At 49.8% G+C, this 22,252-nt stretch overlaps 1 protein-coding gene across 3 annotated transcripts in view; it reads right to left on the bottom strand.

Annotated features, from left to right (window-relative positions):
• The window catches only part of ST3GAL2 (ST3 beta-galactoside alpha-2,3-sialyltransferase 2), a 48,076-nt gene continuing 34,540 nt past the window's right edge, over positions 8,717-22,252 (bottom strand). For all 3 annotated transcript variants that reach the window (XM_018061684.1, XM_018061683.1, XM_018061685.1), the window contains 5 exons: positions 20,558-20,751; positions 13,873-14,052; positions 12,327-12,372; positions 11,949-12,068; positions 8,717-11,108 (listed from right to left, as the gene is read on the bottom strand). In XM_018061684.1, the coding sequence (XP_017917173.1) occupies positions 10,935-11,108; positions 11,949-12,068; positions 12,327-12,372; positions 13,873-14,052; positions 20,558-20,751 (714 nt within the window). In that variant the 3' untranslated portion in view covers positions 8,717-10,934. The remainder of the gene's footprint in view (positions 11,109-11,948; positions 12,069-12,326; positions 12,373-13,872; positions 14,053-20,557; positions 20,752-22,252) is intronic.

The raw sequence follows: 22,252 nt of genomic DNA, 5'->3' as shown, positions 1-22,252 counted from the left end.
AAGTAGAGTTGTTGGGTCAGAGTGGAAATGCCTAACATGTTAACACATTGCTAATGTAGCCTGCTGAAAAGTTTTTATCAATATGGCATTTCATTGACAGCAAAAGTACCTACTACCTGCTTGTCAACCCCCCTCCATATTAATTTTTTAAATTGCAAGTCTGAGCAGCAAAAATATTTTACATAATTGTTTTTTAATTTTAGCGATATTTGGGTTTATTGGTATTTATACCAGCACCTGATGCTTTTGAACTGTGATATTGGAGAATACTCTTGAGAGTCCCTTGGACTGCAAGGAGATCCAACCAGTCCATCTTAAAGGAGATCAGTCCTGGGTGTTCATTGGAAGGACTGATGTTGAAGTTGAAACTCTAATACTTTGGCCACCTGGTGCAAAGAGCTGACTCATTTGAAAAGACCCTGATGCTGGGAAAGATTGAGGGCAGGAGGAGAAGGGGACGACAGAGGATGAGATGGTTGGATGGCATCACCGACTCGATGGACATGGGTTTAGGTGAACTCTGGGAGTTGGTGATGGGAGGCCTGGCGTGCTGCGGTTCATGGGGTCGCAAAGATTCGGACACAACTGAGCGACTGAACTGACACCAGCACCTCTTTTGGGGGCGCTGCCCATTCCTTTCCCACCATTTTGTTCCCAGCTTGTTTGACCTCTGTGAGTTATAGCCTCTTTTCTACTTTAGAGAAGTTACACTGTCTTGAGTGGTAGATGTTTTCCTAGTTTGTCTTTACAAAATCATTCTTTCGTAATACTACACAAAAGTTTAACTTCGGTAGTCTTAACATTCATTTTTAAGAAATCTGGATTTGGTGGTGTGGCCAGAAAACCTTTCCTCATTTCAGTATTATAAATTACTTACTCATGTTTTTGTACGTCTTAACATGATTTGCCTGCCTGATTTTCTGTGAGCGATTACTATTACCTATGGGTGAGTGGATGGCAGAGCTGTGTGTGCGTGGGTCAGAGTTGAGACCTAGCGACAGGGTCCAAATGGGACCGAACAAAGGAGAAAGAGTCCTGGGAGTGAAGCAGGCAGACAGTGACTGCAGGTTATGAGGGGCGCACGCAAGCCACGGGTGCGGGAGGGGCTCTGAGAAGAGAAGTAGGGTGAGAAGGGCAGCAAGGGTCCAGAAAGGCCGGGGATGAGGCAGGGTAGGGTGGCGAGGAGGAGGTGTGCGGGTGCTTGGAGGGAAATGAGGAGGGGGAAGAGGCCTGGTGTGGAGTCAGCGTTCCAGTTAGGTGACATCCACGTGGACCCAGAAACACAGCAGTGATGCAGAAAAGAACCAGAAAACATACCGCCTGACCCCCAAAAAGAAGGTGAATACTTCTGTGGATCAGCAGCCTGGAGAAATGCAGTGTGCTAAGCAGGGCTGAAGCCAGAGCTTGCTGTGCTCCCATCTGGGGGCAGAGCAGCTGCCGGCCAGCACGTCCTGGGGAGCCGAGGACCCGGGCAGCGCTGCACACGAGATCGGAACCCAAGGAAGCATCACTGCTCGGATGGTGCTGGACAGGAGCTTCACCTGCCCACCCGCTGGATGTAGACTTCCATCAAGACGCAGGGCCTGGAGGCAGGGAGGAGGACTTGGACCCTGTCCTGCAATAAGAACACAGGCAAATTCAATAGATTCACACAGTAAGACTATTCTTGGATGTTCCTGATTGGCTGACTCTTGACCCTTTCCCCTGACTCCTTCCATTGAAAAATACTAGTTTTTAAAAATAGACTTGATGTTTTTTAGAATAGTTGTGAGTGTATGGAAAGAAAAGGCAAAGTTACCTTATAGCAAAGGAAGGACTGAACTCAGATCCCTCTGAATGTGGACACTCACTATGTTCTTTTTACTTCAAGCCTTCTCCCTAGAGAGAAGCCGTGTTACCCGAAAGAGCCTGTATTCTTCTCAAAAACAAAACCAGTTGTTGGATGAAAGATATTGTTTTATATTTTGGGGGAACAGGCTGGCCCTGATACACACAGTTCACTGAATGTAAGGGGAAGGGGCATCTTTCTGCATTTTTGCATTAGTTATCACACAGACATAGACTCACTGCAGAAGCTGTGATTTTTTCTGGAAGGGTAGTGAGAAGGAGCATTGATTCCTAACTCACGCTCAGAAAGGAAAAAATTTGATTTTTAAAATTGTTTTAGGGATTCACCCTTCCCCTTCGCAAGCCAGGAATGATGTTTTCATACCGTGCCAAGCATGTCACAGGAAAGAGTTCCTTGCCTGCCAAATGGTAGTGCCCAGCTGTTTGTTCCTGTGATAGATAAATAAAATACTTAATCATGTCCTGACCCTTCCCTTGGCATCCAGCAGAGTGCCAGCCAACTGTGTATCCACCTACCCCTGGCCAGGCCATAACTCCAAGTGTTTCTCTCCAAGGAGCCCTCTGATTCCAGACAGCATTACTGCTCACCCAAATGTGGCACCTCTCTTTAGAGTACACATTCTTACTAGATTGAGGCATGGCCGTGGGACTTCTCTGGCATCAAGGAAATGTGAAATTCTTGACAGAAGAAGTCAAAGACAGCCTGTGGCTCACCAGATTCTTTTTTTCTGCCCGTGAAACAACAGACCCACCCCCAGATAGTGCCACTGTCTGCCTGGGTCCTGAGTGGTCTGAGGAACAGAGCCCCTGATGGAAACACAGCTTGTGAGAAATAAACTGTCGTTTTAAGCCAGTGCCAGCTGGAAAGGTGTTTGCGTTGCAGCACAGCCTAGCTTATCCTTACCATCCCTCCCTGCCTTGGAAAAGCTGGTTCCCTGTCCAGGCACCCTAATGTCAACCCAGATAGCAGGTATGTTCCATCCAGGTACACAAAATTCCCAAGCAGCTTCTTAATCCATTATTTTAGAAGAGAGAACAATTCCCAATTATTTAAAAAGCCTCCATCGTGACAGAGAGGGGTTAAAAAAAATTAGAAAAAATCAGCTCTGTGGAGACAGGAAAACTGAAGAAGAAAAGGGTATCTGCTAAGTATGCAATTAAATATCACACTTAGCTAACTTTCCTTTCCATGAGTTTGCTGAAATTATAGCGGAGGAAAAAGGTATAAACTCATATGGACGAATAAAATGGAAGCTGTTACATCAGAAGAGGAAATTTAACAAAATGTTTGAAACACACAAAAATGAATGAAAAAAGTCCAATTTTTAGCGATACGGGGAACTACATAGAGCACGAAAAAAAAAATCCCAGTCCAAAAATCAGCTACAAAGCTGATGTATTCTGTTTGACTACATCAATTAACAACTACTTTTATTGTTTCATTTTTTACATTTATCTCTCTTTTGGTATTTTGGTGGTTTAGGCTATGGACGTAATTTTATCTTTTTCCAGATGGTTATCTAGTTATTTCAATAACATTTATTGCAACATCCATCTTTTCCTAAGTGACTTGAGAGGTCATCTCTGTTATAAACTGAATTTCCATACAGACTTGGATCTAGGCAATCACACGAATGAAAGAGAACTGAGCATCAGGGTTAGTCAGTCAGTTCAGTTGCTCAGTTGTGTCTGACTCTTTGCAGCCCCATGGACTGCAGCACACCAGGGTTCCCTGTCCATCACCAACTCCTGGAGCTTGCTAAAACTCATGGCCATTGAGTTGGTGATGCCATCCAACCATCTCATCCTCTGTTGTCCCCTTCTCCTCCCACCTTCAATCTTTCCCAGCAACAGGGCCTTTCCTAAGAAATCAGTATTTCACATCAGATAGTCAAAGTATTGGAGCTTCAGCTTCAGCAACAGTCCTTCCAATGAATACTCAGGACTGATTTCCTTTAGGATGGACTGGTTAGCTCTCCTTGCAGTCCAAGGAACTGTCAAGAGTCTTCTCCAACACTACAGTTCAAAAGCATCAGTTCTTCAGTGCTCAGTTTTCTTTATAGTCCAACTCTCACATCCATACATGACTACTAGGAAAACCATAGCTTTAACTACACGGACCTTTGTTAGCAAAGTAACGTCTGCTTTTTAATAAGCTGTCTATGTTGGTCATAGCTTTTCTTCCAAGGAGCAAGTGTCTTTTAATTTCATGGCAGCAGTCACCATCTGCAGTGATTTTGGAGCCCCCGAAAATAAAGTCTGACACTGTTTCCGTTGCTGCCCCATCTATTTGCCATGAAGTGATGGGACCAGATGCCATGATCTTCGTTTTCTGAATGTTGAGTTTTAAGCCAATTTTTTCACTCTCCTCTTTCACTTTCATCAAGACGATCTTTAGTTCTTCTTCACTTTCTGCCATAAGGGTGGTATCATCTACATATCTGAGGTTATTGATATTTCTCCCGGCTATCTTGATTCCAGCTTGTGCTTCATCCAGCCTGGCATTTCACATGATGTACTCTGCAGATAAGTTAAATAAGCAAGGTGACAATATACAGCCTTGACATACTCCTTTCCCAATTTGGAACCAGTCTGTTGTTCCATGTCCAGTTCTAACTGTTGCTTCTTGACCTGCATACAGATTTCTCAGGAGGCAAGTAAGTATCAGGGTAGTGGTCACCTTTAGGGGAAGGATGGGAGTTGGCAAGGAAGATGGAGCAGAAAGGCCTCTGGGATGCTTGCACAACCTGAGAGTGACTACATGAGTGTCCATCTTAAGGAACCTCTATACTGTTTCCCATAGTGGCTGCACAATCAACATTCTCACCAATAGTGCACAAGGGTTCCCTTTGTTGCACATCCTCACCAGTGATTGTTATCCCTTGTCTCTTTGACAAGTCGATCTAAAAGTACTGTGGTGGTAGCTCATTATGGCTTTGATTTGCAATTCCCTGAGGATTAAGGATGTTGCTCGTCTTTTCATGGACCTGTTAGCCATCCATATGTCTTCTTTGGAGAAATGTCTCTTCACATCTGCCCATTTTTTTTAATCAGACTGGTTTGTTTTTTGTTTTTTTTTTTTTTTTGCTATTGTGTTATATGAGTTCTTTATATATTTTGGTTTCATGTTTTACACTTAAGTCGAATCCATTTGGAGTTAATTTCTGTGAGGGGTGTGAGATAGGATCTAGCTTCACTCTTGCAAACAGAACTACCATATGATTCAACAATTTCACTTCTGGGTACACATCCAAGGGAATATTACCATCTCCAAGAGACCTCTGCACTCCCATATTCACTGCAGCATTATTTACAATAGCAAAGACATGGAAACAACCGAAATGTCCATTGACAGATGAATGGGTAAAGAAAATGTGAATATATATACAACAGACTATTATTCAGCCATTAAAAAAAAAAGGAAATCCTGTCTTTTGTGACAACAGGGCGTTACGCTAGTGAAATAGGTTCGATGGAGAAAGACAAATATCATGTGATCTTACTTTCATGCAGAATCTAAAAACACTGCTCTCATAGAAACAGAGGGCAGATTGGTGCTTGCCAAATAGGAGGGGGAATGGGTAAAGGCGGTCAAAAGGTATAAACTTCCAGTTTAGGATAATTAAGCTCTAGGGATATAACGTACAACATGGGAGCTATAGCTAACGGCACAACACTATAAATCAACTACACCTCAACAAAACTTTAAAAAAAATGCATCAGCAAATTTGGAAAACTCAGCAGTGGCCACAGGACTGGAAAAGGTCAGTTTTCATTCCAATCCCAAAGAAAGGCAATGCCAAAGAATGCTGAAACTACCGCACAATTGCACTCATCTCACATGCTAGTAAAGTAATGCTCAAAATTCTCCAAACCAGACTTCAGCAATACGTGATCTGTGAACTTCCAGATGTTGAAGCTGGTTTTAGAAAAGGCAGAGGAACCAGAGATCAAATTGCCAACATCTGTTGGATCATGGAAAAAGCAAGAGAGTTCCAGAAAACCATCTATTTCTGCTTTATTGACTGTGCCAAAGCCTTTGACTGTGTGGATCACAAGAAACTGTGGAAAATTCTGAAAGAGATGGGAATATCAGACCACCTGACCTGCCTCTTGAGAAATCTGTATGCAGGTCAGGAAGCAACAGTTAGAACTGGACATGGAACAACAGACTGGTTCCAAATAGGAAAAGGAGTACGTCAAGGCTGTATACTGTCACCCTGCTTATTTAACTTCTATGCAGAGTACATCATGAGAAACGCTGGGCTGGAAGAAGCACAAGCTGGAATCAAGATTGCCAGGAGAAATATCAATAACCTCAGATATGCAGATGACACCACCCTTATGGCAGAAAGTGAAGAGGAACCAAAAAGCCTCTTGATGAAAGTGAAAGGAGAGTGAAAAAGTTGGCTTAAAGCTCAACATTCAGAAAATGAAGATCATGGCATCTGGTCCCATCACTTCATGGGAAATAGATGGGGAAGCAGTGTCAGACTTTATTTTTGGGGCTCCAAAATCACTGCAGATAATGACAGCAGCCATGAAATTAAAAGACGCTTACTCCTTGGAAGGAAAGTTATGACCAACCTAGATAGCATATTGAAAAGCAGAGACATTACTTTGCCAACAAAGGTCCGTCTAGTCAAGGCTATGGTTTTTCCAGTGGTCGTGTATGGATGTGAAAGTTGGACTGTGAGGAAAGCTGAGTGCTGAAGAATTGATACTTTTGAACTGTGGTGTTGGAGAAAACTCTTGAGAGTCCCTTGGACGGCAAGGAGATCCAACCAGTCCATTCTGAAGGAGATCAGTCCTGGGTATTCTTTGGAAGGAATGATGCTAAAGCTGAAACTCCAATACTTTGGCCACCTCATGCGAAGTGCTGACTCATTGGAAAAGACTCTGATGCTGGGAGGGATTGGAGGCAGGAGGAGAAGGGGACGACAGAGGATGCGATGGCTGGGTGGCATCACCGACTTGATGGACATGGGTTTGGGTGAACTCCGGGAGTTGGTGATGGACACGGAGGCCTGGTGTGCTGCAATTCATGGGGTCACAGAGTCGGACACGACTGAGCGACTGATTAGTGATTGGGGCACCATCTTTAAAGAATTCTGGTGGCTGTCATTTGAGGGTCAGTGAATAATGGGATCCCCACCTAACAAAGACTAGAAAGCCGTGCCTCCTGACCTGAGACAGGGAGGCACATTTACCACAATAATCCAGTTTGGCAACTAGAGTTCTCACCTCTAAAGATTTGGAACAATAGTTAATTGACCATTAAGTTCCCCAGAAATGAAACAGATGCTGGGGAGCCTACGAAAGTATTGCTTGGTGGGTATAGGAGAGAAAATTCTAAGAGTGCTGGGAAAAAACCTGAGTCGCAGTGATGGGAATTTTTAGCTTTTTACTCAGTTCCCAGACCTAATCAGGCCACACACCTGGAGCTCTTTTCAAGCAGATCTCAGGGTCGTTTGTGTAGCTGTTGCTTTTCCAGGAGTCACCATATGCTAGCTTTGAGACCAGAATGCCAAAGCAGTCCACTTTATTATGAGAGTTGGAGCTTATTATGGCCGAAGACAGATGGAGCTCTGGTTCAAGTCCATTTAATGGTGGGTCCAATGAGACCACAGATTCATCTTTAGGTAATTTCCTTAGTTCCAAAAGGAAAGAGGGATATTTACTACCTGGCAAAATCACTGTATTGGCAACCAGACCCATGGGGGTAGGGCCTAATAGATGTCCCTGGAACTATCTCCAACATAGTAAGTCAAACTCAATACCACATTCCAGTAGGGTTTTCCGACTCTGGTGCTGCCATCCAACTTGAGTTATGGAAGGATTGGTGACTTCTTCCTCATCCCATTCCCTCACCATCTGAATTATGGAGAATGACAGTGGTTTATTACAATAGTGCTAACTTGTGATTCCTGATATGGTATCTTTGCTGAATCAAAGCAATGGAGTCCATGGGCACCATTAAAAAATAAAAGGACATAATTTGTGAGGCTCAATCCTGGAGGTAACATGTACAACATTTGGAGCGCTGCTCCCACCAAGGACAGTGACCCATAAGACAGTGGCTTTGAGTGGGGCCCAGACAAGAAACAGTTCTTGGCAGTCCTGGCTACGTGCATGTCATCTGGACACTGGGCCTTATGACTTGGGCACGTGCTCCTGGGGAGTGTCTGTGGCAGAGAACTGTCACATGGAGCCTCTGGCAACCCCAAATAGGACTACAGCCCAGAGACCTGCAGTTTCAGAACAAACCCTCCAGCGCTTCCAAAAAGCGGTGCCCTCCTCCACCACCAAGTATCTTCTGTTTGAAAAGTCACTCAGCTCGCTCTGGGCACTGGCAGAAACTGGACAGCAGGACACCAAGCTGAGTGCAGACTCTGAAGAGAGCCCGTGTGAGCTATCTCATCCACCAGACGGCAGAGCTGGGCATTCTGACGCATGACGGGAGTTACAGTCAAGTAGATCCAGACAGCCTAAGGAAACGGCACAGTTACCTCGGACGCCTGTGGCACCAGCTCCAACCATTTTGCCAACTCCCTGCCAACCCACACCTATGGCACCATGGGAAGTTGCGCAGAACCCAGAAACAGAGCAGGGAAAGCCCCATCCTGGTGCCTGTGGGGTCTGCATGCTGCCCTAGGCCCACACAGCGGACAGTGGTGAAGGCCGCACTCCCAGAGGGCACAGCTGGTGGCTGGGAGGCTTCATGTATAAGGGATGGGTGCCTGGGAGTCGTCCCTTCTCCACTTCACCACCCCCTCCCAGCAATGCCCCCAACAGTCTTCACCATTACTTGGTCACAGCTTCCCACTGACAGATACACCTTCTTACCACCATCAAACACATTTCAAAATGAACAAGTGAATATACAGCTTTTTATTTTTAATTCAGAAAGAGAAAGGGAAGAAAATAAAAAACATTTGCTTAAATAACTATTGTAGAAAAGAAGATCTGGGCTGGGTGCTGGGACCTACCTCTTCCAGAACGGGGATTTATTAATGTTCTAAACAAAACAAAACCCAAACAAAAGGAACAACAACAATAAAAGAAATAAATTATTCTGCTCAATACTGTTTGGCATAATTGCATTTTTTCATCTCTTAAACACTCAAGAGCCTCTTTAGGAAGCACTGAGATGAGACTGGCAAGAACAACTGGTCTTGACTTTCTAAAACGATGGGGAGGAGGTGGTGAAAGAGGTGTTCCACTAAAGGCCTCACTAGCCCACCCCCATTCTTCACTTCTACTTTTGGAATTGGGAAGGGACAGACTCACACTAAGTTCTCAATATATTAACTTTTAGCGGGGCCCTCTGCCCCCCCACTAAGCCTCTAACATACTCCTCTGCTGGCTCCTGTTCCCTCAGCCAGCTGCAGGAACTATACCAAAGACCAGGAGGCTGCCGAGTGGTATCAACTCACTAAGAAAGGGTGATTTTTATGTTTGTTTGTTTACTGTTTTTTAAGTCACCGGGAAGGGGGATCCTTTTAGTGGTTTGGAAGCTTCACAGAAGCCCTTTTCCCCTCCTACACTCCCCCAACCTTCAAGCGTGAGAATACCTTCAGCAGCTTCCTCTAGGATTAAGCTGGGTTCAGTCATGCAAGTAGCTTCCAGCTGTAGCCTGTGGTTGTTAGCGTTGCAGCCCTTCTAGAGCTGGAAATGCAAAGAGGGTCAGAGGGAAAAGGCGCAAGGTGAGCACAGGGAAGGGGATATGTGGGCAGAGGAGGAGGCATGCAAGGGGCAAGTCCACTCCTCCCCAGCTATTTGCATGGCCAGCTCAGTATCTGAAAAGCATCTTTGTTGGTCAGCCACCCATGATAATTTCAGGTTAGCTAAATCATAAGCCTAAAGCAAATTCCAACCCGGAGCCAAGAGGTTTCCTCCTCTTTTGGGGGGTGACGGGGGAAGGACCAGACAGCTGGTCTCTTCTCCAGCCTTCTGTCCTACGTGCTGCTCCCTCTCCCTAGAGGCAGCCAAAGGGGGTTACGGCGGGGAGCTGCACTGCCCTAATCACAGGGCAATCCCCTCAGAGCAACAGGTGGCCTGATGAGGAGACCCAGGGCCTAGGGAGAGACACTGAAGAGATTGTGAGCAAATAATAGGGGCCGAGGGCACACGGAGTGAGAAGCACCTGACATCTGGCGACGGGGTTTCCTGTCTCCTGTCCTATTTCTTAACCTGTGTTTCAGAGTTGAGCCCTAGGCGAACTTCGCCCACATAGGAAGGGGTGCACACAATCCTAGTTTTCTGGTGAGACACTAAATGCCACGATCAGAAAGGCCATCCCACAAGGTGGCCAAGGGTGGGAGGGGAGGAGGCAGGAGAGGACCCACATGCCCTCCAGATTCTCACCGCATTTCTTTGGTGGGTTTGCACTAACCCACCTACGCCTGACCGAGCAAAGAAATGTGGATCTAGTTCTCTAGGCGGTCCGGGAGGACTCTAACTTTCCCCCTGGGGAAAAGAGCGCTCCTCGCCCACCCGAAAGGCGGCCGGATCGCCCTCCCGCCCGCCCCGCGGTCACGGAGCACTCCTGGGAAGGAGAGAGCGAGCCACCGCTGTCCCTCGCCTTTCCCACCGTTTCCTTCTCGGCGCTCCCAGCGAGGTTAGGCCGGAAAGCGACTGAGACGCCTCCTGCCGAACCTGCGGAAAGCAAACTTCTCGAAGCCGGAACGAACTCCTACTCCTTAGAAAGCGTGAAATAAAATCCTACCCAAAAGCATAGAGGAATGGGAAATTAATCGGCCGCCAGCCCACCCCTGAAGGCCATCGATTGGCTGAGAAGGGGGGGGGCCGACGCCGGAAGTCTTCCTTGAGTTGCATGATTGGCTGGAGACCCCGCCCGCCGGCGGCGCTGATTGGTGCTGGGCCGGGGGCGTCTCCTCGCTGGCCGAGGACACCGGCGCTCGCTGGGCTGCAACGTGATTGGTCCAGGCCGCGGCGGCGGCGCTCCGATTGCCTGCTGACCCCCGGGAGGGCGCCGCGCCATGCTTAGGTCGCCGCCCCCGGGCTGACCCCGAGTCCCGGCGGGAGCCGCGCGGCGGGGCCGCAGAGTCGCAGCGCGTCCGGGCTCAGTTCCCTCTGTAGACCTCGATCTTGCTGGCCTTAGCCAGCATGTCGATGATGTGCGCCTCGAAGTCGGCGTCGTGCACGCCCGTCTTCCGGAACTCGCCCGCGTACCGGTTATTCTCCCAGTAGTGGTGCCAGTTCCCCCGGCTGTCGGCCCCGAAGCCGTACACGTTCACCTGCGGGGGAGGGCGGCGCGGGTCACTCCACGTCAGGGACCCGGGAGCAGAGGCCGCGGCAGAGCCTTGGGTCGTGGGAGGGGACGAGAAGGGGGCCGCGGCGCCCCTACCGAGCAGGAGGTGGCTCATCCGCTACGGCGCGCTGCACGCGCCTGGAAGACCCGGGACACCCAACCCTGACGCTGAGGACACTTCCAGAGGGAGAGGGCTGCTCCCTTCCGGTTCTCCTTCCAGCCACCTTCTGATGACATCAAGAACGCCTGAGTATGGGGCCAGCCTGTCACAGCTCACCAACCCTTGCTAACATTTTTTTCCCCCTTAATGGTGTGTTGTATTGAAAGCTGGTCAGGTACGCAGTATCATACACTGAATAGTTTACTGGCAAAAGGGTGTTCTGGGCATGAGCACTGCTATCCATGGCCGAGTAGCAGACAGAGCCCAGAGATGGGCTCCTTGAATGACTAATCTCCAATTTTGACACAGAATAGGCCTGGGGCCCACAGCTGTGGGAGACCCCTTTCTGCTGAAACAACTACAACACTGTTCCACTTCATTTATGGTTATTCTTTCTTTATGGCAAGTAATATCAATTATGGTATTCAATTTCCTTTTTAAATAAATTTAACCTTTCAGTGAACTGATACCAGATATGGTAAAATCATGAACACAGTAAGTTTGGGAAATGCAGATCTATACCCTGCAGCCTAGAAATAGGGGGAATGGAAGCCACTTAGTTCCTTCCTACAAAAACACATTCCTCGATGCCCTGCTAAGCCCTGACAAAGGCTGGTTCCCTCTCCCTTGGGTCCTACTATGTTATCCCCAGACCAGGCTACCCACCTCATCACACACATGCAGGGCAAAGAAGAGTACCAGCATCCCAGTGGAAGGGTACCGCCCATGGTGCTCTGTCCACCTGTCATGGATGTACTTGAAGAAGGCTGGGTTGTAGATCTGGACCTAGGAGGAGAAAATGTAATGAGCACACGAGGGCTTTTGGGGCCTGAAATCAGGCCAAGCTCTGACCAGTTCCTCCACACGTGCCAGTAGCCAGAGGTCCTGCAGCCTGTGTGGGGGCGGGGGGAGGAGAGTCAGGTATACCAGCAGGTGGGGACTGACGGTTCTGGAAGGGCACTGGGGGGTACCTGAACCACAGGACCAGCACAGCGTGACTCAGGTCTGCACTATTTCCACTGAAGTGGGGAGGTGGAAGCTTACCTTCTCTTTGTCCACTCGAAGGAAGGACTTCACTGGGGCATAGGTGCTGCAAGCAGAAAGAAAAATAACGCTGAGCTGGCTCCATGCACCCAGAGATGCCTTTCCTCCCGCTGAGGCCCAAGTGATGATGGCCTCAGGACAGGCTGCCCTGCTTCCAGACTGCTCTCCCACTGCACATCACTGAAGCTCCTTGTCCAGAAACCTTCAATGGCTCCCTATGTTCTCCAAGATAAAGTAAGGATGGTTTAGACAAGCACCAGGGCGTTCCATAACCCAGCCCCAACTTTTCCTCCCATGACTCTCTGCTGTGAAGTCTCCACTTGGGTTAGCCCATCTCTGCACGCCCAGCATGTCTGTGCTCGGAACCTCTGCCCACAGCAGCCCTGCCGCTACTGTCCTCACATTAGGCACACATCCCTCCTTCCCTATTAGTCATGGTGCCTGCAACCTATGCTCCCATTTCTGAGTATCCATGGAACTTAAACTCTGCAGCACTTATTTTAGCCCTTTGGACTCCCAAACAAAAGTCAGAAAACTGCAACTGCTGTGTTTAAAAAAATATACAGTGAAAATAGGCAAAGGTGGAAGTAATCCAGCTGTCCAATGGACAGATGAATAGATAAATATGATATATCCACACACCAGAATACTATGCAGCCTTTAAAGGGGATAAAACCCTGACACAGGCTATAACACAGATGAGCCCTGAAAACATGATGCTACTGAAATAAGCCTAGGCAAAAGGACAAACACTGTATGATTCCACGTGTAAGAAGTACCTAGAACAGTCAAATCATAGAGACAGAAAGAACAGTGGTTATCAGGGGCTGGAGGGAGGAGGGAATGGGGAGTTGCCATATAATGGGCAGAGTTTTCATCTGAGATGATGAAAAAGTTCTGGAGATGGGCTGTGGTGAGATTTGTACAGCCATGTGAATGCACTTAATGCTCATGAACTGTGTGGTTAAAATAGTATTTTATGTTACACATACACATTTTTACACACACGTGCACACACAAAAACCACAGTGAGACAGAGTAGATTAGTGGTTGCCTAGGGCTAGGGGTGCAGGGAGTGGGGGTGATGAGTAAGGGGTACAGGGGTATCTTTAGATTATCTTCATCTCTGGAATATGCATGTGTTCTAAAATTATTTGTGATGGTTACATAACCCTAAACCCTGTGCATATACTGAAAGCCATTGAACTGCACTTTAAATGTGTGAACCGTATGGCATGTGAATCATATCTCAATAAAGCTGTTAAAGCAGAGCTGACAGGAGCCACCTCCTGCAAAGGAAGCCTGGAAAGGTATCCTTCACCTCTCGAACACCAATAGGCTGGCTGCCACCATGCAGGAAGTGGCCCCAAACCAGCTGTGGACTCAGCTAACCACCATTTGGCGCCATCCCTACTGCTGCTTCTCTCCTCACCAGCCTCTCTTGGCCAAAAGAGTCAATGAAAGGAATTCTAACATCTGGCCCCCAGACAGTTCCTCCCAAGGTGGGGCAGCCCCCGTGTCCCACTTGAAGCCGGCAGTGGCTCACAATCGGATCTGCCCGGTGGACAGGGCGCTGGCGATCCACAGGAGGTCCAGGGCCTTGAAGGGCACCAGCACGAAGCTGACGTTGGCGGGCAGGTTCTTGGCACTCTCGGGGTACATGAAATGGTGCGTGGTTCGGCTGCCGACATCCTGCTCAAAGCCCACAGTTGGTGCCTGATTCATCCTGCGGGGACAGGAGGGTGGTGAGAGAAGACACCGACACGGAAACTGGTACAATTCTAGAAGACAGTTCGGTGCTGCCCGTCACACCGGTAAACAAGTGTGCACTTACCCAGCAGTTCTATTTCCAAAAATCTATCCTATAAAAATGGTCGCATAAGTGTGCAAAAATGTGTGCAAGGATATTCACTGCAGTCTTATTTATAATAGTAAAAAGAAGAACCAATCAAACAGAGAACGAGTTAATATCAATACATTTTGGCACATTCATGGAACAGAACAGCATGTAGTCATCAGAATGAATGAATCAGATTTTTCATGTGCTGGTAAGAAATAAGTTTTCAAGAGCTATTCAGTTTGGAAAAAAAAAGTGGTGTGAGGAATCTCACTTCTTTCAACACATGCTTTTCGAATATCTGTGCAGTCAGAGGAAATCACAATGCAGAAAAGGAAAACTGATGGAGAAGGCAACGGCAACCCACTCCAGTATTCTTGCCTGGGAAACCTCATGGACAGAGGAGCCTGGCAGGCTCCAGTTCACAGCATTGCAAAGAGTTGGATACACCTTCGCAACTGAACAACAACAACACACAATCAGGCAGATTGTGGTTTGGGGAAATAGTTCTTGATGGAAACGTGGCATAAATTGGAGAGTGAAGTGACCTAGTGATATGGAATATAGAGCTTTGTAAGAAATTAAAATTTGTGTACAGAATAATGATTTCAAATATTCAAACAATAAAGTCTGGCTAAAGGAAAAAAAAAGGAAAACTGAAAATTCAGTAGTGTGATTCCATTTTTTGTAAAAGAGAAAAAAAAAGGGAAGGATGGAAAGGGAGAGAGAAGGGAGAAAGGAAGTGAGGGAAAGAAGGGATGAGGGAGGGAAAAAGCTGACTTCTGTATATGAATAGAAAAAAACGGAGGAGTATTAAAATTTTAGGAATGCTTACTCTTGGAGAAAGGGATAATCCACTTTTTAACGTGTACACTTCTGTTTTTTCCCCCAATAATGAGCACATATCATTTTTACAATTTTTAAAATAAAAAAGACAGCCTTTCACAGCGTACAGCTCACTAGGCTGTTCTGTGCTCTTTTCTAGAAGACAGTGAAGCAAGGTAAGAAGCTGGAGCTCCCTCAGCCCCCAGGCAGACGGCTCAGTTCCGCCAGCGCCCTGCCGCGCACTTTACGTTCCTGTCCACCCTTCCACTCCAAGCCCAAGGGGGAAACCCGGGGCTCTGGCAGTGCCAACCTCAGCCGTCCCGGGCACACGTGCAGTGCGGGGCTATCTCTCCTTTGCTGTCCTAAAAGAACACGGAACCCCAGCATAGTCTCTTCCACCCAGCCTTCTCCTGCCCACCATGGTGTGACACACCAAGGCGGCTTCCAATTCCTCTCAAGCGGTGCAAAACATAGGACCAATAAAGTCAAAGCTTCTTTTGTTGTGAGCATCTTAAAAACAAGTGATCCAGCTTTAAATGCAAACCTGTTGGTCTTTTCTGCTGTGAGAACAGTCTTGTGCGGATCACACTGCAGAATCACACCACCCAAGCGGGTGGCTGTAACCTGGGCCTCCACTGGGGACACAGGGATATGGGAGAGAGGCAGCAGAGTCTCCACTTGCTCTCCCAGCTCTTAAGCCAGTTCAAACATTTCCTGTCCGTAAAGGGGCCAGCAACCCCCAGGTCCTGGGCCTTGCGTCACAGGGGCTCCCCCGCCACCTCTATGGATGGCACAGTGTGGTGAGGGTGTGTCCAAGACGCCCCCTCTGCCAACCCCTTGCTGTGCCTTCTGCCTCCCTGGTTCCCTTCCCCTGAGGGACTGGAGAAACTTATGTTTGGGAAACTGAGAGTGGCTTGATTGGGAACTAGAAAGTAAGTCCTTATTCTTAGCCACGTTAGTCCCCGTCTGTGTCAAGGAGAAGCCTGGATTCTCTCCTGCAGGACCAGCTGTGCTGTAGCCCCAGAACAAAGATTAAGACCCTGTCCCCTCCCCCCAAACCCAGTTCTTCAAGTTAACTGCCCCTCTTATGTGCTGGCCTTTAGGGTTGGCGCCCGTCTCCTAGAGCAGCTGAGAAGCCTTTCCTCATCCACTGTGGGCTGCAGCTCCACACACGCCACTGGTCCTCGTGTCAGCACAGCCCGTCTGGCTCTGGCTCTGCCACGGGAGCCCCGGGGCCCGTGAGGAACAGAGCAGGAGAGAGCAGTTGCAGAGGCCGCCTTGATCGGGACGGTGTTTCTCAGCTGCCTGGGGTATGGAAGTGGGGAGCAGACTTGGGCTGCTGGCACTTAGGCTGGCTGGGGTCTGGGCTGGGCAGGAGCTGGGGTCAAGGTTCACGCTTGTGAGGACCCAAGAAACACACCTCCTCTCATTGAAGATGGAGAGGCCCAAGCTGGCCCTGCAGATCAAAGGGCTGCAGCTGCCCCAGATGGGCCCTGAAGACCACCCGTCTGCCTTTTCCAGGACTCAGCAGCCACAGCTGTCATGACACCCCTCCTGTCACCCAGGATCGCTGCCTCCCAGCCTCAGGTCAGCCCTCCTGGGGAGTCTCCACCTCCCTCGCTTGCTCCCCATTTGCTGGGCAGGCAGCCGCTTCCAAAAGTCTGGAGATGAATGGAATAAGGGATCTAAAAAGATGTTTCAGAGCCTCCAAGGAAAGGGAAGGAAGTGGCATGCTTCTGGAGATAGCTGATTCATTCTGGAGAAGCCAGGTCCTGGAAAGGGACCAGGGCAGGATGAGAGGATGAGCTGGATTTCCGTGACTCCAGGGAGAAGCTTCTAGAGTTCTCTCTGTCTTCTGCCACTAGAGCAGCCGGAGCAGGATGCACATAAGGGCATGCCCAGGCTGCAGAGTGTAGGCGTTCAGTCCTTTCACTCTTTCACGTATTCACAGTGAGCCGACCATCTGCACGCGACTGTTCGAGGAGCTGCGGATCCATCTGCTGGCCAGCTGAGGGGGACCAGCTCAGCTCCATCTAGTCAGGGGGGCTCTGGAGTCAGAGGGGAGGAGGCAGCAAGGGGAGGGCGTGGGGGCTGGGGGCTGGGCAGAGCCATCAGCTCACTTAACTCAGCTCAGCCCTCCTGGTGGGGCTTTCATCCATCCTGTTTCCAGGAAGGGAGGCCTCCCCACTGGTTCCAAACCAAGACTTGCCTATAAGCAGTCACCCTCCATTGCCATCTGGCTGCTTCCACAAATCGGCTGAAAGCCACTCCTTCCACAAAGAGATGGGCATTTAACTAGTTTGGTGTGGGGGCCAGGCATATTTTTTAAAGCTTCCATGTAACACTAATAATGTGCAATCAGGGTTGACAAATACTCGCCTACAGAAAAACTCAAATCTTTATCTGCAATTTCATATAAGTAAGCTATTGATACTTACATATTTATCATAATATCTAACCATTTTACTCAACTGTGTTATTAATTCTACAAGCTTGTTGGTTTATTCATATTACCTATAGGTAAATTTTTTTTAATCCTGTGCACAATTGCCATTTTTGCTGTTCATTCCTTGCTTTACTTCCTTCCTAACTCTGAGAATTATGTTAAATAATGCTGCAGAAAATATCCGTCTTTTCCACTTGATTTTAATAAGAGTATCTTTAGACCTGTCACTATAGAGGGTTTTTTGGTCATTGATATGGAATATATGTTAAGAACCCTGGAGAAGGAAATGGCAACTCACTCCAGTACTCTTGCCTGGAAAATCCCATGGATGGAGGAGCCTGGTAGGCTGCAGTCCATGGAGTCGCAAAGAGTGGGACACGACTGGGTGACCTGACATTATGACACCCACAAAGAAATCGTGGTGTCTGTCCATAACACCCGTCTCCTAGCCTGGTTCCTGTGAGGGAACGTCTGTGAGTCTCTCTCTGCCTGACCAGGACCAGGCATCGCCCAGGTCTGTTGCAGCAGCCACCTGTTTCTGCCCACTGTGCTCCACTCCCTGGAGCTTCCCAGCCATCCCGAGGGGCATGGTGAAGCCCTGCAGGAGGTGGAGAGGCCCTGCAGGCAGCACCTACAGGCGCAAGAGAGCCCTTCCCGGGCTTCCCAAGGGTCCCACGGCTGCTCTGAGGCGCTGGCCGGCCACCTGTCCCCCATCTCAGCCACCATCTAAGGGGGAGAGGTCCCCTCCGGCTCTCAGCCTGCCTCTCTTGCTATCTGGGTGTCAGCAGCCGGAAGATGGGGAGGATCTCAGGTGGCTCCAGGGGCCTGGGTTTGAATTAGCAGCCCCCTCTCCCCTCCACTCTTGGCATCTGTCCCCGCCCTTAGCATTCCCCCTCTCCCTACTCTTAGCATACCCCTCTCCCCCATCTCTCAACATTCCCTTCTCTCCCCACTCTTAGCACCCCCCCTTTTTCTCTCTCCCCTTAGCACCCCCCTTTTTCTCTCCCCCCCTTAGCATCCCCCCTTTTCTCTCCCCACTCTTAGCATCCCCTTTTCTCTCCCCCCACTCTTAGCATCCCCCCTTTTCTCTCCCCACTCTTAGCATCCCTTTTTCTCTCCCCCCACTCTTAGCATCCCCCCTTTTTCTCTCCCCCCCTTAGCATCCCCCCTTTTCTCTCCCCACTCTTAGCATCCCTTTTTCTCTCCCCCCCTTAGCATCCCCCCTTTTCTCTCCCCACTCTTAGCATCCCTTTTTCTCTCCCCCTCCTTAGCATCCCCCCTTTTTCTCTCCCCTCCTTAGCATCCCCTTTTCTCTCCCCACTCTTAGCATCCCTTTTTCTCTCCCCCCACTCTTAGCATCCCCCCTTTTTCTCTCCCCCCCTTAGCATCCCCCCTTTTCTCTCCCCACTCTTAGCATCCCCTTTTCTCTCCCCCCACTCTTAGCATCCTCCCTTTTTCTCTCCCCCCCTTAGCATCCCCCTTTTCTCTCCCCACTCTTAGCATCCCCCCTTTTCTCTCCCCACTCTTAGCATCCCTTTTTCTCTCCCCCCACTCTTAGCATCCCCCCTTTTTCTCTCCCCCCTTAGCATCCCCCCTTTTCTCTCCCCACTCTTAGCATCCCTTTTTCTCTCCCCCCCCTTAGCATCCCCCCTCTCCCACACCACTTAGCATCCCCCCTTTTTCTCTCCCCCCTTAGTATCCCCCTCTCTTCCCCATCTTAGCATCCCCTTTCCTCTCTCCCCCCACTCTTAGCATCCCCATCCCCCACTCTTAACATCCCCCCTCCCCACTCTTAGAATCCCCCCTCTTCCCCACCCTTAGCATCACCCCCTCTCTCCTCCCCACTCTTAGCATCCCCCTTTATTTCCCCCCCACTGTTAGCATCCCCCCCCCACTCTTAGCATCCGCCCCCTCTCTCTCTCCCCCCACTTTTAGCATCCCCCCTCTCTTCCACCCCCACCGCTCTTGGCATCCCTGTCTCCCCCTCTCTCTCCCACTTCTAGCATTCCCCTCTCTCCCCAACCCCCAACGCTCTTAACATGAGCAAGGTTTTGCAAGGACTGTGGAAAGCCTCAGAGACATATTGCTGCTTTGGTGTTGCTATGGAGACAGCAACAGTTTCTAAGACAAAGCCCTTCCTTCCGCCTCCTGTGAAATCTGGTCTTTCTCAACGCTCATCCTAAGAGATGCTTAATGAAAACTGGCATTTTCAGTATCTTTATTCTCAGGGTTCTCCCTCTACCCAGGAGTGAGAGGGCAGGATCCCCCACGTGGCATTTCCTGCCCCCACGTCTCGGGGGGAAGGCGGAGAACACAGACGTTCAGGGGCAGCACAGTAGCCTGTATCCGGGTCACAAGTCCGCCTCTAGTCCCTGCTCTCCTGCCCAGGCTCCCTGCTCTGAGTCTTTGTCCTTGTCTGGAATGCATGCCCTCCCAACCCTTCTCTTCTCAAGGCTGAGCTCAGATGTCTGTGGAGGGAATGAGCCCTTGTACACTCTAAATGCAAAAAGGTAAAGGGTCAGGGATGAGGGCCCAGAGCAGGCACCAACAGCTCCTTTTTCTGCCCAGGACACCCCTCTTCTGTCAGTCTGCCAGAGGGATCACCCACAGTTGTTTGGGGCCCACACTCCTGGCCCAACAGCTAAGGGCACCAGACGGGTGAAAGAACCTCTGGTGGCAGTTTTCACAAGACCTGAGCCAGGAGTCTGATTTTAGCTCTCTCCAGAGGTATTCAGAGTTGGAAGCTGAGTACAGGCCTCAAGCAAAATTTAGAATGGGAATTGTGTCTCTTCATCCACAGAGGACAAGATGGTTGGATGGCATCACCAACGCAATGGGCCTGAGTTTGAACAGGCTCCAGGAGATGGTGGAAGAGGGGGAAACCTGGCATGCTGCAGTCCGTGGGGTCACAAGGAATCGAACATGACTGAGAGACTGAACGATTAATTCACCTCAGAAACAAAAGCAAGACACGTGAGCTTGTCATGGAAGATTCTGGGAATCAGGGTCCTCCAGGACCCCCAGCAGCTGGCAATTCCTCCCACAGCTGGGCAAGGCCAAGGAGGCCAGCGCCCCCTCCTGGAGGCTTGTCCTGTATCCAGCCGTGGGGTCCCCGGGACTCACCTCATGATGAAGTTGTGCCCGTCCACGTCTGGCCCATAGCCAGAGCCCCGCAGGTTGCCCGAGTTGCCCACCACGGCACAGCGCCGGCACTGGCGGGGGTCCCGGAACCGGTAGGGATTCTCGCCTGGCACTATCTGGAACAGCTTCTCCAGCACCTCGTTGGTGTTGTGTGACTTGAACTGCGGCTGCAGCATCTGTGGAGGAGAGGGAGAAAACAGAAAGAGGGGTGCAGGGAGGGTGGAGTGAGCTTGCTCCCCTCAACCTCCAGGGTCCAAGCTGCGCAGGTCTCCTACTATCGTGGGGCGGGAATCCTCCCTGAGCAGTGAGGACTCTCCTGTCATTCAACACCACAGCGGTGTCCAGACCAGTGCCCTGCTCTCAGGAGCAGCTCTGCAATATTGGCCTGACTCAGGGGCCAAGGCGCTATTCAGCCTGTTCTTCAGGGGTCTGCAGGCCTGTGCCACAAAGTAGAGAGGCCCCTGCTCTGCGGTCCTCTCCAGGCAGCTGCTCTAGAGTCACTCTGAATGCAGTTAATGAGGAAAGTCTCAGGGGAGCTTCAGGGACTCATTCACAGTCAGCCTGCAGGGGGCGCCCCTGGGACTCAGCCCGAAGCTCCAGGCGCCATCCAGGAGAGACCTGGAGTCCTCAGCCCTGGGGAAAAGGCTCTTAAGAGAGCATAGATATTCCTCAGAGTCAGAAGAGCTGGAAAGAAACTGGTCCCTCGCCCCTCTTGCCACCAGTGATTTTGAAGACTGTAAAATGAGGCCAGGGCAGCGCTTAAACGCCACGGTGCCAGACAGGTAACACACAGCAGTGAAGAGGCAGGTGAGGCCTATAGCAAACAGGAACCGCCATCAAAAAGGGGTGACTTCAGCCAATTGTTGCCTTGTGGGACTGTGAGAGGGACCAGATTTTCTAGTTTTTCAAGAAAAGCTGAAAATACAGATCTCATGTGAAATAATCTGATTCCTAAACGATGGCAATTAAGGCAAACAGTTTTAGAACACTGAGCTGGACTCAGCCCCCGGGCCACCATCTCTAAGGGCTGTAACATGCCCTGTGGTCTGAGCCATAACGCTGCAGGTTTGCGGCTGTGTAGGAGCTGGTCGGGGGAAAAGAAAGCAGGAAGGGGATGGCGGGCCTGCTTCCCTGAGCACAGGAAGGGCCCCCAAGCACAAGAACAGGGACTCAGTGTGGAGAGGAAGCTTAGCTCTGAAATACGAGTTTCTAAGTTCACAGCAGAAGGGGGGTGACTGTGGGGAGCAGCAGGGAAGTGGCTTCTAGGGCTTAGACAGCTCTGAGTTTCATCCCTGTGGGCAGGGGGACCTGGTCAGCCTCTCCATCACTGCCCAAGGACTGTTATGGCCCATCATGGCCACCTCCGAGACCAATGCCCTTGGGCAAGCCCTGCGCACTCTCTGAACCTGGATTTCCCCATAAAATGAAGGATGTGACTATGAGGAACAGGCAGGACCCTTCGAGGGCTCCAGGTCGCCACGGGAAGGGCCGGTGTGGCTCTTGGTAGGTCCTGTCCTGTAGACTCCCCCTCCTCGGGGGCTGGGCCAGGGGCAGGATCTGTGAGTGGCTCTGATAGGCCTGATTGCATGAGCTCATTCTCACAGTTGCCCCGAATGTGAGAAAGAGGTAGAGTTATCACCCTCCCCATTTGCCAGCTGGGGAGACCCGGGAGCATGC

Source organism: Capra hircus, chromosome 18 (assembly GCF_001704415.2).
Source record: "Capra hircus breed San Clemente chromosome 18, ASM170441v1, whole genome shotgun sequence".
NCBI classification, from domain to species: Eukaryota; Metazoa; Chordata; class Mammalia; order Artiodactyla; family Bovidae; genus Capra; species Capra hircus.
Note: the sequence above shows the minus strand (reverse complement) of the source record. Positions and strands in the feature narration are given on the sequence as shown.